Below are 15,674 nucleotides of genomic sequence, written 5' to 3' on the forward strand. Positions count from 1 at the left end.
ACCTGCACTGTAGAGTTTAATGTTGGATGCCCCCTGATATTTTAGGTGAATAAAGTTGCAGCCTACTTAAAGCACATCCACTGCCTCTTGTCTTTCTTCTGGCATGGCCAAAGGTGCAGCTCTGTTTACTGCCAGAAAGCTGTGCTCACTAAGCCAAGGATGAAATTCCTATCACTTTGTCTCCTATCACTTCGTATCCATGTATCAGTTATCAAAATAAAAATACTGTGGCATGTAGGACCTGTAGACCTACATATAAATTACCTACTATAAATTCTTGATGGCCTCCCCCACACAAAAAGGGTTATCTGTGTAGCTTCCCTTGTTTGTTCCTGACAGCAAAGGACATAATGGTCTGAACATGGGACTACCCTCTTTTACATCTAATAATGATTCTTTTAAAGCAGGAGTGCTGCACTGAAAGAAGGGTTTGACAAAGCTTCCTGTGTTTATATGGATATTTATTTTCTGGACAACTTGTAGTTTTCAGGTTCTTTTCGAGCAGTTCCAGTGTAATTAATCATCCGCCACTGATAGATACCAAAATCTCTTAGACAGAGAGTGGGTGGGGGGGAGTGGAGGGGCAGGTTGTGTTTTTTGGTTTTGGCACTGAAGAAGATATGACAATTCACTTTGAAAAATTATATAGTATGCTTAAGTGGACAATTAGGTCTGTTTTAAAAAATAAATGTTGAGATAGCTGATGCTGAAAAACAAGCTGTAATTAAATATTATGTCTTTGGTTGTTGGGAACTGACTATGTAAACTAATCAGATGTTTGTTTGTTTTTTTGGGGGGGTGGAGTGGGGGGGAATTATCAAGAACATATCACTATCCAGACAAATAATTTATCAACTCTTAACCCTTTAATTACTCCTGAGCTTAAAAAACAAGCATGCAAAATTCACTGGATAATTTATAGTGACTAGATAAGTGAAATCAGAATATTTACCCTGAACATTTTTAAAGTATTAGAATGTAAATGTTTCCTGTCTATAATGTGGAAGATAGGTCAAACATGAGTTAAAAAGACATTGAATTTAAAGGTTATTTATTTATTTCCAGTAAATATATATTGCATCTGTTAAGGTAGTGTTGCAGGGCACTTGCTATGATTAGTGTAAACTACTAGTGAGATGCCAGATTTTCAGATTAATCAAGTTTAATGTGCAAGAGTTTTTTAGATAGTTTAATATAAAGCTAAAAATTAATTATAAACCTCACTGCAAACAATACAATCACTCCTTAACACAAAATATATTAACTCATGTCCTTGTTAATGTTTGTTTATGTGCTGCTGCAAATTAACCAACTATATGCTGTATTATATCAAACCCACATTAAATATTATTTGCTGTAACATGCAAAAACTAAAGTACCACAGAATTACTCAGCAATCTATTAATCTCTGCCAAATATAAAAAGCAATCAGGCAGCTAAAGCTTTAAGCCTCAAACAATAGTCAAGCAATCTCACCAGTAATCAAGCAATTTAGTCAAGCAACTCAGGCTGAGCTAGGCCTCCAACATTAAGGACATCAGTCCTTAAAAATATTGTTATGCAAGTTGATGCATTCTCTCCTTCTGTCCCAGGAATTGCCCTGACAGTGTGTCAGTGCACACCCGTTTGATGTAAATTCTAGTCTGCACCAGCGTGTTTCATATGAATTGGCCTGTGTGAATGCTGCTGGTGCGCAGTAAGGAATTTTTAGTGCATTTCAGAAGGGTCTGTGCTGATGAGTTGTGCGCAACATACTGGTATGAACTTCATACCCCAGTGCTGTGCACTGACACACTGAAGAAAAGCCCTGAAAGTTTGCCATTCAAAGGAGCTTAACACCTATATTTCTCATTGTTTTCAGTTGGTGATCAGCAGCTCTGAAAGGCAGGCCACTTGCTCAAGTTCCTGTAAAATGGCTTTTGTTGTCTGGAGTGGAGCATAGATTTGAAAAATTTAGTCATTTTTTCACTTGCTGGAATGCTTTTTAAATATCTACTCAGTTTAAGTCAAATCCTGCATTAGGAGAATCACCTATTGACTGACATTGAATATTTGAAGTCTTAGTAGTTATTAACTTGAAGAATTAATATTTTGTGTTTGTATTTTTTTCAGGTTGAACCCCACGACATATTGGAAAACTGCTTTTGGTTAAAAGTTAAAGAGGATAAATTTGAAAATCCGGATCTGTTTGCAAAACTGGCGCGTACGTTTGGTACACAAATGAAAGGTAAATGTATTTGTTCATTTAATTTGAAGCGTACACGTGTGATATGGTTTTAATAAATCTCTGTGGCATAAGAAAATATTTTCAATGGAAAAAATAGTACTGTAATTCATTTTAATGGTAGGAGATGTTGAAGACTTCAGGTTATAGGCTGTTTCTATAGTAGCATAAAACAAATATTTAAAACGTACATTTTATAAATTACATAGAGCATGGATTATTTTACTTCATTATTCTTGGAGTTGATTTTTTTGTTGAATTTAGGAACACTACAATGTATACTACTTATATTCTGTCATTGAGTCATCATTATTCATTGCTTTCAAAATTGTGATAAATTTGCATTTTCTAATATGTACTGAAATAGGAAATGTTCTAATTTAAACAAAATGTAGTTTAAGAAGTATTTTTAACTGAGAATTCACTATCCTAAATTTTGAAAATACACTCAGTTAAGCTTTATATATTGTTTACATTTTCATGACATACAATTTTAGAATAATCTGCCAAAACTACAAGATCTGTAAAATTAGAGAGAAGCTACACAGGTTGTTTTATTGTGAATTGTATATAGATATGCAAGTTTTTCTCACTTCTGTGTATATGCACACACATGTGATATGTGACATGTGCATATATGTTTTATCTCTACCTTTTTGTGTTCGTCCCAGAGTTTCATTCTATACTATTTAAAATGTTTGCATAATGTCATTGTATAGTTTTCAGTATTCTTCTGACTCATTTTGGAAAACCAGATAAAATGCTTATGTTGATTGACCTTGCCTGAGAGCACAGTGCAGTAGAAAACCAATTTAGTGTCAGAGCTTTCCATACAGTCAAAATAAGATGGATGCAAGTGGTATTTAAATAGTTCATTTCTGCTAACATTTTGGACTACTAATTAGTTTATTTCTTAAGGATATACTTTGCTTTGTCAATATAGAATAACTCATGTCTCCGTTTCAATTTCAAAAAATCTGAAATGTAGTTCATTAGCAATTGAATGGCTCACAATGGTTGTGATTCTTTATACTGTCTTCAGCTTTTTGTGAGTTTTAAACATGACTTTTATATGCTCTCAACTGAAGCTGGACACATTTCTCAAGACTGACGATTGTTCATTATTATTCATTATGAGTAATCAATCACTATATAATGCTTGGGCCATTTGTCAGTAGTTACTGTGTCAGGCATTCATAAAGTGCAAGCACCATTCAGGTATGGTTCAATAATAACATATTTATGAGTTAATGAGGCAATTCAACAAATTATACTCTAAAATAGTGCTAAAAGAATAAATTTGTGTTGTAGTTACAAATCCCATTCCCCCATTTGTCAACTAGTTAGACTGTGTTGCAATAAAGGAACATACAATTCTGGAAGATTAATGGAGATCAGATAATCAAGTATGCATAGGTCAGCTGTGCAAAGTGGATTTAAAAATCAAAATTGCAATCTAGTTTTATGCTTGGGAAACAGAATGTGTTTTGAAAGAGTGCAAATGTTTATATCGCTTCTTCCTTTCCTTCTTTCTTCAGCTGCTCTTACTTTTACTATTGAATGCTGAGAGTTGGGTTATTTCACAATTATGCCTTGTATCTTAACAATAGGGAACTTTGGCTCAGGATGCAAGGGGGCTGGTGAGTTGCCACTTATTTAAAAAATTACTAGGAGATGAAAAGAGTTACTTTAAAAATGCAACCTAATATTTTTAAATGGCACAGTTTTAGAACATGTGTAATCGATTCTTTATTGATTTGAGTGAACAAAGAATCATCTGATATTTTGACCACATTTTGAATGAGGATAAGAAGAACCATAGTGTTTTCAAACATTGAAATGCTTGTATGTACAAGAAAGTTAATTTGAATTAAAGTAGTGTGTGAATTTCAGGTACTGAATAACTCCATGTGTGTCCAATTAAACTTACTATCTTACCCATGTTATCAATAGCATGATGTCCTTTTCAAAAGACAAAAGTGGGACACATGCAGGGGTCCTGCCCTCTCATGGCCCGACTCCTCTTTTCCATCTGAGGCCCTGCTGCTCTTCCCCCCGAGGTCCCGCCTCCTGGCCAGCCCAAAAGTAGTAAGAGCTGCACGGGGAGCCAGGCTGCGGTAGGGAGCCCAGGACCTCCACTTGCCCTGGGTGGAGGACAGGGGTGCCCAAGAGCAACCCCTGGCCTATGTCCCTGCCCGCTGGTGTGCACCATCCGTGGCAGTTGGAGGATTCAGGGCTCTCCGCAGTGGCGTGGGCTTTCTGGGAGGCTCATATCACTGCCTGGCTTTGGCTTCTGGCCTGGCTTGGCCAGTGGCAGGGCATCATGGCAAAGGGGGTGGGGGTGGGGGTAAAGGTCTACCTGCTGTCCCAGAGTCATTCAGCCCAGGACTGGGACTTGAACTCTGAATTCCTGCCCAATTTGAGATGGGTGGTTACCCTACTTGTCTCCCTGTGGGGACACTTACTCCAGAATAGAGCTTAGTTTAATTAAAATCAAATACTTACTCCAGAATAATTCCATGTGTGGACAAACCCTAAACAAAATAGAATACAAATATACAATAACAGTGCAGCTCTCAAAGTTCCTTGTCATAATTAAATTAAACTTCTCAACTTTCTTTTAAAGTAGGTATTATACCTATTTTTTAAGATAGGAAAACTAATAGCTCTCTGTAGTGACACAGAAGCTCTGTGGCAGAGCCTAATATAGTGTCTAGGTCACTTGCCCCCCAAATTCTATGTTACCCCAAGGCAAGCTTCTTCTACATGTAAGATCTCGACTTCTAGAATGTGTGTATTAGCAGTGGAAATCATGTTCATGAATCAAGGTCTGATAGTAGTGAGGAGAAAATGTCTTTATCATCGTAATTGGACACAAACTTTTTGAATGGGACCTTTTTTACAGAGCATACTTTTCTGTCACAAAAGTTCATTCAGATGATCATAAATGCAGTCTGTGCTCAGCATCTTACAGTTCTCAAATCTCAGAACTCAGTTATCCCGAAGAGGAAGCTTTCATGTCGGTGTGGCAGGTTTCATTTTATGAAATATGTGTTCAGTGTCATGTCTTCCACAGTTCCTGCTCTTTTTCCATTTGTCATTGGATCTCAGAATCAATGGTTTCTGGTTAGACAATATTTTCCATAGTGTTTTTTTTATTATTATTTCTAACAGGAGACACTTATTAAGCTATTTTATTTTAATGTTTTTTGTTAGCTAGAAAATTATACTTTTATTTTCTGAGACATTTTCATCATATTGTGTATGATGGTGATAAAGGGCAACAAGAAATCTGTCTTTTAAAATCAGTTCTTCATGTGAACATAAGATGGCATTAACAAATCATAAAATGATTTGTACTTCATGTGCCTTGGGGAAAGGTATTTCTCCAGAGGGTACCCTACTTGGGAACCTTATGGTGAAAGAGAATTGTAGAGAGTACTGTTTTCCTTGGGGAAGTGGCTTTATTTTTCCAGCCCATGGTATGGGCAACTATGGTTTTAGCTTTGCTGTTTACTTCTTGAATTAGAAGTTGCTTATCAGCATAAGGTAAATTGACCTGGAAGTCTCTGTATCTGTCATGAAAGTTGGAGAATTATCAAAAACCCTCATCAAACACACTTAAGAAAAATCAAAGAAAGAAAGCTGTGTTGGCACATTAAATGGAAGGTTAATGTACTCTTTAACCTTAATCTTTGTCCCCATCCCTTTACCAGTTCTGTTGAGATGCCACCTTGGAGTGACTTAAATACTCCTTTCTTTCAGAGAGCCAGTGTGCTTTATGTGTTATCCTTTTTTTCTGTGAAAGTCTATAGATAAGGTATTTTTTCCATATTTAGTCTTCAGTGGCTGGACAGCCTCCTCAGGATTCATAGAAGTTACATGGTAATCTTGACCATCACTGTTCTTTCCTTACTTCTTCAGGATTGATCCTGTACTTTTGGCCTTCAAAGTGCTTGCCTCCATGTCTGGATAATAGCTACTGAAAAATTATTTGCACTTTCACCTGAGAAACCCATTTGCAGGATCAAATGCCAGAAATGTTTCAGCACTTTGTGTTCATGTGCTTTGCTGGAATGACAGTTGGATTTTTTCTAAGTATACCTCCCACTGCTTTTATAGATGTGAAATAGGCCCTGTTTAGGCTTGGCTGATGAGCTAATATTTTCTACATCTGATGATCTAAGAAAGGCTGATTCTCCCAGAAGCATGGAAAATTCAAAACTCATAGGCTATGGAACTCCAGTGAGATCAGGTAACACATACACAGCTCACTATTTAACGAATCATTATATGCCAGTTGTTGCTGCATGGTGTTACACAAGACTGCCACCTTTTTTTTTAAATCTTACAGTTGATAGTACAAGATGTCAATTGAAAGCATATTTTAACAATGCTGGTAATGTTTGACAAATGTCAACATTTTAATAGATTAACAACTTGGCTTAATATTAAACAGTAAGCAACTTGAGTATAATATTAATCAACCTTAATTAGAAGCCAGATCAAGAAGGGTAAAATTTTCAAAAGTACTTAAGTGACTCTAGGTCCTAACTCCCATTGAAAGACAATTAAGATTTAGGCTTATATGGGACTAAGCTGCTTTTGAAAATGGTAACTGATGTCTATATTGACTTGGTCCGTAATCAGACACATCTTCCGTTTACCTCATTAAGCATTGCTTCAGTTAGGATTCCATTTACCTCATTAAGAGCTTTGCTTGAATTAGGATTGCATAAGGATTTGAGGATTCAGCCTTCTGTATAAAAATTGAATTTTGGCTAAATGCTACTTTATCTATGTGCTTGTTTCTCAGTGAATTTTTTCTGTACTGTGTGTGTTATGGCAGATCCTACAGTAGTGTGGTACAAATTATTGGAGACAGAGTATGAAATACATTCTAATGTAAGTGAGGCAATTTGGCAATGCTTAGAATAGATTGTTAAAATTGTTAAAAGTATTGTTAAAACATACTACAGTAAATTTAAAATAACATTAGAAATGCTATGATCAGGAATGTGTTGTATTTTCAGTTCAAAATAAGGCGGCTAGTTGTATAGTTATAGTATGCTGTTCATCACTGGGTTCTAAAATATGTGCAAACAGCTTTGGTTTGTGCACAGACAGTTGTTGTACGTTTTTTTTTAATGGTGTATTAAAGAATAAGGGTGAACTAATCATAATACTCTCCTGATCATAAAAGGGTAATACACAGAGTACTTTAGATTTTAGAAAATGAATCAGTTTTATTAATTTTGTGATCAGTTGTTTATATTTACTCTAAACTAGAGCTGGATGGGAAATAGTTTTCCTACGATGCAGAAATTCAGATTTAACAAATTATGTTCTATATCAAAATAAAACTCAGACTTTCTGAATTTTTTTGTGAAAAAAAGAGAGGGAAGGAGATCACTCCAATGCAGAATAATTCCATATGGGATATGCAAGACAAAGTTTCAAATCCCTGTTCAGTCTGATTCAGACCAAGGACTGGAATTGCAGTTTCCCGTATGCTTAGCAAGTGCCCTAGCCACCAGGCTGTTGACTATCCTAGACTGAGGCACTTCCAGTGTAAACTTGATTGAAACTAGGACCTTCTTGTGAAAAGTTTTGAACTGAATATTTCAATGAACTGGCATTTTCCAATGAAAATCATTTAGTTGCAATACTCCCAACCAGCTTCAAGTAATCTATACAGATGGTTTTGTTTAAATGTCAGTGTTAGGCTTTTGGTAAAAGCTAACTAGAATTTACAGTATAAAAACAAATGATTTTGCCTTGTGGTTTGCTCTTTTTTGAACAATATTCTGCTGGCTTTAAACTTTACTTCTGAGTAGATATAATGTGGTTACCATACATTTATTATACAGTTCTGCAGAAAATGCATAAAATAGGTTTGTAGGGCTAAACTCAGGAAAATTGTAGTAGAATAAACAGTTGTTGGGGTGCAAGTTATACTTCACAAGATGTCAGAGACAGAAATGGCATCTAACATTGTGGATGTAGTCGTGCACTATAGAATTAAGAGCATGCGACTGGTCCCTTAGATGTCTGCAATTGTGGATGCTCCTCTCAAAAGAGCTGCATATTAGCTAACAGTTCAGTTCAAGTCCTCTGTAAATGTATCTGAATGTGCTGTTAACTGACGTTTGACTCTATTTTCACCTTCTGTTTCATGTAAAAAGGGCTTTCAACCATTATACTCATGCTTTGATTGATTGTGTATGCAGCAGCATATGAGATACCTTTTCCTGAGTAGTCATCTTTTATTAAATAAATCCAGTTAAGCAGTATGTGCTAAACTTACCATTGGCCAATGTTTGTGCACTTCTGGCTATAATGACACTTTTTACCTAGTCTACCTTATTCTACCTATATCAAGCTAAACTAACTTGTGACTTGTATTCATTTTGTAACGTGGGCTATTGGTGTGCCGAATTGCATTCCTCTGTGGAGCTATGTGAACAATGGATTTTTCTGTTCACTGACAATTCTGAAAAATTAAAACAAAATTTTGTTTTGAGTCCATCTGAAAATCAATGCTTTCTAAACAGTCTGAAAAATATTGTATGAAACATTTTGTTAGACCCCCATGCAAAACATGTCTATTTGATTTTAAGGAGTTTTGAATATTTTAAATAAAATGAAAATAAATTTTAAAACGGTTATTTTGAAACAAAATTACAGCATTTTGTTTCAAAATTAATTTTTTCACAATTTAGTTTTTTTCTCCCTGACTAAACAAATTGGTAAAATGGACACAAATTCACAATGTATTTTACTCTTCTGCCATAGTTGATTTTCTTTAAGACATTTTTTCCATTTTGTTGAGGCCACCGTGATAAATTATATGTACACTTTCTTGTATGATTTTCTAATGAAAAGTTTCAGTCAATTTTCTCAAAATGCTGCTGATAGTTTTTCATGTGACACACAGTGGGACTGAAATGTATTCAACTTCTCTTTGGAGAAATGGGGTAAGTTACCTGAGTTATTTGGAAAAACATTATTGCATGATGTATTTGAACATTTACAGGAGCATGGAAATAAGATCTAAAAGGACATAAATATTACTAATTTTACTCTGGCTTATCCTTAATTCGCTTGTTAATAGTTCAACTATCTGTATGTTGAGAAAAAGGACTACGTGTAGTCTGAGTTCTTGGAATTTCACGGAATTGACTTTTCTCTGTCTGCTTAAAGATGTGGAAACATTAATAAACATGCTTATATCATTTACTTATTAGGTGAATTTAGTTGAATATTATTGGTCCTCTGTGAAGACTTGCCTGGACTCCAGGACTCTGCTCATAGGTTACAGTTAACATGTAGGAATCTTCAAACAAACTGATGATTTGTATTTGAGACTTTATTGACCAGGTGAAATAAGAGGAAGAGTTTCCCAAACTTTTTATTTATTTTTTTAATGATGCCAGTTTACTTACAGTATCAGGAAACACTTTGAAACACAATTAAATATAAGAGAGAATTGTCATTAATCTTTTCCATGTGATAACATTCAACAGGTAAGGAAATGCTGCCAGTTTTAAAGTCATATTTTCTCCAAAACCAATTTTCTTGCCTATATAGTAATAGTAACTTGGATTATGAAAATAAAGTAAAATAAAATACAATAAAAAAGCTAGAGAAAACCCAATCAGTTTTTAACTTCCTGTTCTGTTTGTATACCTTTTTCAGGTACATGTGCTTTAACATGCTACACCTCAAGTGTCTGAGCCAGTAGCACTGCAAACTCCTGGAGTCTACTTAGATACCTATAGGAACTCACACTCTGGTTTAATACCTCCGAATTGTCTCTGGCAATGAATCATTTTCAGTTCAGAGATGTCTATTCAACTGACTGGAGGCTCTTAGTTTTGATGGCTCCTTACCCCTTTGAAATTTATCAGTAATTCTTATCTAAAGATAGTCTGTCTTATTTATTGTTTCTATCAATTTAAAGAGCTCAGAGTTTTGACACTAATTCAGTCCCTGGCTCTCTGTTAAATTAGTAATAGCACACTCAGTCAACAGATTGCTGATTGTCCTCCAGTTTAGAATTTGTTTCCTAGGCAAAATTTCCATATTCGCCTTATTCAAAGATGTCTTTTCTTGCAGTGGGTCCAAAACAGAAATTTTCGATAAATGCATCTGTTTCCCCCTCTTATTAATCCAAGTAGAGGTTGGATGGAAAAGTATATTCTCTAAAAAGGGAAGTGCATAACAAAAAGGTGTGGACAGTGCTTTCTTCAAATCCCAGTGTTGTATGGTGGTCAAGCCTACTTTGTGAGCAGGGTCTGGAGTTTGGATCTTGTAGCAGAGGCATCAGACTCTGTTATTTTTCTTGGGAATTTTTCTGAAGCCTTCTGTTTCAGAAAAAGGGCCAGAATAGTCATTAAGACCTGTAGTCACTTCTCACAAAAAATCTTGGCATTTGGCTTAATACAGACATTGTAAAGTGAGGTACAGGGAGTTCTTTTGAAATCTGGCAGGCTGGCTCCCAAAAAGACACACACTTGAGCGCACAGACTTAGTGTCCAGTTCTTTGTCTGATATTTTATCTCTCTGGAAAAAATCAGGGCTAGCTTTTACTAAGACTAAAGTCAATCTGGCAGTTTATGGTCCAGTTGAGGAATGCTGTCTGTAAGTTCATCATATGTTCCTTAAAATGTGCATCTGCTCTGAAAATTGTCGCTGCAAAAATGGTATCTTACTGTTGACCAAATTTGCTCTGGCTCATATTTATAGCTGTCACTGAGAACGCTAACTTTATGCTACTTTTTTTCCTTGTTAGACCTGTAAAGCTAATGCAGTTCACAGAATGAGTTGGATTCTTTTCCTTTTGTGCTCCATCAACATAATTGTTCACTAATTTCCAATTTCAGGGCCAATCAGTTACACCTGGCAGGACACACAGTTTGCCTAGGTGTTGCTGAGGCCATAATCTGAAGACAATGAGGTTGTACATACATAACTGACAGTATGATTAGATTTGCTGTAACTTCATTAAAAGTGATGATCTTTTTACTTGTAAATTGAGCACATTAGATCTGAAAAATAATTGATTAAAAAAGGAAATAAAGAATACTTGAAATATTATCACTAAAAAGGTGTTGATATTTAAAATCATGTTTTAAAAGCCTGCTTTAGGTAAACTTTCCTTGTCTGAACTCTAAACGAAATGATGAATATAGTACTGGCGGGGCTTCAGGAGCTTCCCTTCAAATCCCATGATACACCTGTAAGGAACATGTTTCCTACAGGCCGTTGTATCAATTTGCCATTATATCATCTAGGATCATGAGTGCGGTTTAGGCCTTCATAGATCTTTAACTCTACGGATTACAGAGAAAAGAGTACTATTCCATCCCCACCCTATTTTTTGCTACAATGTTAACTGAATTCCTCCTATTGCAGTTTATTTATGTGAAGAATTAAAAGTGTTGCTTAATTAAAATCTGCACTAAAGAGTACATATCCAGGGCCCTTTTGTCATGGATGATTTCTTTCAATAGTTACACCTCATAAATTGTTTTATTATATAATTACTGCGTTTGTATTTGATTTTATTTCATACTTTGTTCTCAGTTGTCTTGTTTCTGTTCAGTGGAACAATCTCTTTATTCCTGCTTACCCTCTCCTACCTTTCTCCCTTCCCACTCCAGCCCACCCCAGTGCAAGGGAAGGTCACACTTTGCTGAATGGAGCAAATGGACAATACTTCCCTACTATTCCCAGGTTTTCAAATGACAAAAGAGAGGAGTAAGTAAAACTGTTTCTCTACTTGTCCATCTCTGCAGTAGTCACTGAAGCTGACAGTTGTAACATAGAGGGAGCACTGTGTTTACTCTCGCTGTATGCTGGAGAAGTGACAGTCCTGTGTGGAGCTCTCTTCCTGCTGTAGTGTAGCTCTGTGGATTTTGTGGAAAACCCTTGATCTGGCTGTCTGAGTATAGAGAGAAGGTGAAACACACCAAACTGTATATCACCCTTCAGTGGACCTCTGCAGTGCAAGCCCTTCAATGCCTCCTTGGGGGTCAGTGGAGAGATGTGAGTTTAGTAGCCAAATAGTATATCTATATGGTATATCTAGAAATGGATCTGTGTGCCGATGTTAATAGGCAGACACTTCAGAGGTGGTTAGGGGCGTGCTGAGGCAAAATTTAGTGGATCTGTCTTTAAGTACAGTGGAATCCCATTTATCTGACCATCCATTATCCGGCTGTCCATGTTAACCAGACAACCAGCATATACAGATCCAGAAGGGAGTGATCTCTCATGTGGCCGCTAGATGTCACCTCAGCATTGCACTTTCCCATTATCCCGTTTATCCGGATTTTTCACTATCTGATATGGCCCCGATCCCAATTAGATCGGATAAATGGGGTTCTGCTGAAGTTTGACATAGGGGAAATGCATATAGGCCTTCCAGGCTTTGTTCTAAGCTATACACTAGAATGAATAGCTGGGGAGGACTATGTTGCCACGGTGACCTGCATTCAGACTGGTAGTTACAGATTTTATCCCTTTCAACTCCCTCAGAATTCTAGATCGGCTACTTGTTTGCTTAAGCTTTGTGCAGTTATGGCTATGTATTTCACCAAAAGGGAGTAACATTTCAGTGAAAATAGATGTATTTGTTAAGTGTAACAGGTATTTATTCTTAATACACCATAGCAGGACAATTTTGAGTATGCATTTCTGTGGTAAATTAGAACTCTTCCACTTGCATGAAATCAAAGTTTATCGCCAGCTGTTCCTCTTAATCAGTTTAAATCTCTGAAGAATTTAGTAAAAATATAGCATAAAATGTTTAACATTAGGTTCATCATTGAGAGCTTAATTAGATACCAGTGTATTAAGAGGATTCAAGTAAGAGATTCACTTATTGTTATTGCTTTAGAGTACTTTGGGTTTTAAAAATTTGAGGTACACTACTCATAAATTATTTTTGTGCTTTATTAATAAGACAGGATGTCTTTTTCTGTACACCTGGTGTATGTAAGGGGAGTATTATGATGTCTGGAACTTGCTTCCTAAAACTGGAAATCTCTCAGTAATCTTTAATATTGTGAACACTCTGCTTTTATCATTCTATATTGGAATGAAATAGAGAACCTCAAGTCTAGAAGACAGACAAGACTGTAAGAGTGCCATCATGGATAAGTTATTAAAGCAGCTGCAATATATGGCTTTTCTCAAATAGCATTTGTGTTACTATGTCATAACACCAAAAAGGGCTGAAGAACTATCAGAACTCAGTGATTCACTATCAGAACTATTTGCTTCATAGTACAATAAAGCTTTGCAAAGCAAGCTAATATCTTCTCCCTAAAGGTTCATGTTAATTTCTGGCTCTTCTAATTTAGGTTGTGTATTTTGCCAGTCAAGAATGATAGTGGTACTTTGAAGAAATTAATTGTGTGTACTGTAGATCTGCAAAGGTAGTAATTAGTACATAATAGTCTTTAACTACTGGGATTGTTCTAGCACAGAATACATTACCAGTTCAACTTATCTAAAGGAAAAAAAAATCATGTTTCATTAGTCTCACTTATAATCTGCCTTTGATTATTAGATAGGTAATACAACTATTTTGTGTTTTGGTTTAATGATTGAAACAAGTTTTTAATAATAATGTTTTATTTGCGATTATGAAGTGTGTGTGTGTAAGTGTGTATACGCACGAACTGTAAATGATATTGTATGATTTCTTAGATGCTTGAGTCCTTCAGACTCATGCAGTAACTAAAGATGTTTTCTAATGTATAGAATTTCAAGGCAACGGTTCAAGCAACTTTTATTCTGAGTTTTTAGTATATGACCAATGAGTTTGTAATTACATGTTGCTGATGATTTTTACTCAAAACATGGAGTTTTGTCCAACTGTTAGAAGGTAGAATTTTAGGTAACAAGTTTTATTCCAGCTTTAGTTTTGATGTTGACTCACTGTGGGCCATAGGTAAGTCACTTGACCTTTCTGTGACTGAGTTTCCATATATGTAAAATGGGAATATTATTGATCAAATGGCTGTTCAGGTTTAAATAATTCTAAAGCACTTTGTGATCTTTAGATAAAAGCAAGAGGGGTTAAAATTTCTACTGTATACAATGGGGATGTTCTCAGTAGATTTAAAAAAAAATTATTTGCATTAGGTTTTCATCAGTTAATGTTGCAAATCTTGGTTTAAATGTCAAGTATATATTCAAAATTAAAATATAATTGTACATGTCTCACTTAATACTTAGTTCAGATTTATCAAAAGTGTTTTTGTGGCAGAACCATGCCTACAGATAAGAATATGATGTATAAAAGATACATATCAAGTCTGACAACATATCATCTTTATAGCATGAAAACTATGAACATGTAGTCTTTAAACAAAGACTAATTAAACATTTTAATTTAGAAGCTTAATTTTTCATTAACTTTCAGCACCGTAACACTTGTTAAATACAATCATGCTAATAGTATTGTTCCTGCTTTAATGGAATCATGAGGTACATGTAATATTTTCCTTAGAATAGCTTTCTCCGAGAAGAAATCTGACTACATGTCTTGGCAGTGCTGTTTCTGTTGGATTGCATTATTAAGCAGTTGGTTAATAAATCAAACATTTTTTAGGATTAGTGGGCACCAGTGTCAAAGCTTAGAATTTTTCCTTGGATATTACTAAGCTGTTTATGTGAAGAGCAATACAACATAATTTACCATAACCAAATGCATATATTAAGGACTGCAGGCAGCACCGCAGAAATGGGTATAAAAAAAGAGGAACTTAGTTAAAGTGAGAATAGGGGCTTTGCAGATGAACTCAGGAGCTTGTACCATGCATAGGAGGCAACCCTGGAAGACAGCATGAACATGTTGATGGGAGAAGCTGACAAACTGTCAAGGGAAGAAATATTGCCAGAGTGGAGGGAGTAGGGAGTGATATATAGTGAGATAAGGTTTGATAACTAGAGAGGGCTTAATAAGTGTGTTTACTTTCTGAAGTTCATAGGTACCTAGGTTTGAAAATTTGGGCTCCAGCACATTGTTTTGAGACTACATGAATGCTGAATATGTTAAAATGACTGTGAAATTCAAATTTGGTTGCTTATTGAGGAATATGTAGTTTCCCCAGAACTCTAAGCGACAAGTATGCTTATCAAAATTAATTTAACATAATCCTAGTGGGGCAAATGTTCTCCTAGTATTTATGCTGTAGATAGACCTAAAGGGACGGTGCTGAGTCCAAAAAGTAGGCAAGAAAAACATCTCCCAATTTGCATCATCTGCACAATACTGTGTGGTTATGTAATTCAAGACTATTGTGAAGCCTTTGCGTCACAATTTTTTGGGAAAGAGTTGAAGTTGCTAATTTAATCGGGTGAGTTCCTGGTTTTGAGTTCCTTAACAGTGCAACTGTAACTTTTTTTGGAATATATAATGCAAATTCCTAGCTTT

The 15,674-nt window shown here is 35.6% G+C and overlaps 1 protein-coding gene across 1 annotated transcript in view; it reads left to right on the top strand.

Annotated features, from left to right (window-relative positions):
- DIAPH2 (diaphanous related formin 2) overlaps positions 1-15,674 on the top strand; it is a 735,565-nt gene that overhangs the window by 231,870 nt on the left and 488,021 nt on the right. The window contains 1 exon segment of the mRNA XM_067548390.1: positions 2,113-2,227. Within this exon segment, the coding sequence (XP_067404491.1) occupies positions 2,113-2,227 (115 nt within the window).

Source organism: Emydura macquarii, unplaced genomic scaffold (genome assembly GCF_026122565.2).
Source record: "Emydura macquarii macquarii isolate MOO-44397 ecotype Brisbane River unplaced genomic scaffold, CSIRO-AGI_Emac_v2 contig_1253, whole genome shotgun sequence".
NCBI lineage: Eukaryota > Metazoa > Chordata > Testudines > Chelidae > Emydura > Emydura macquarii.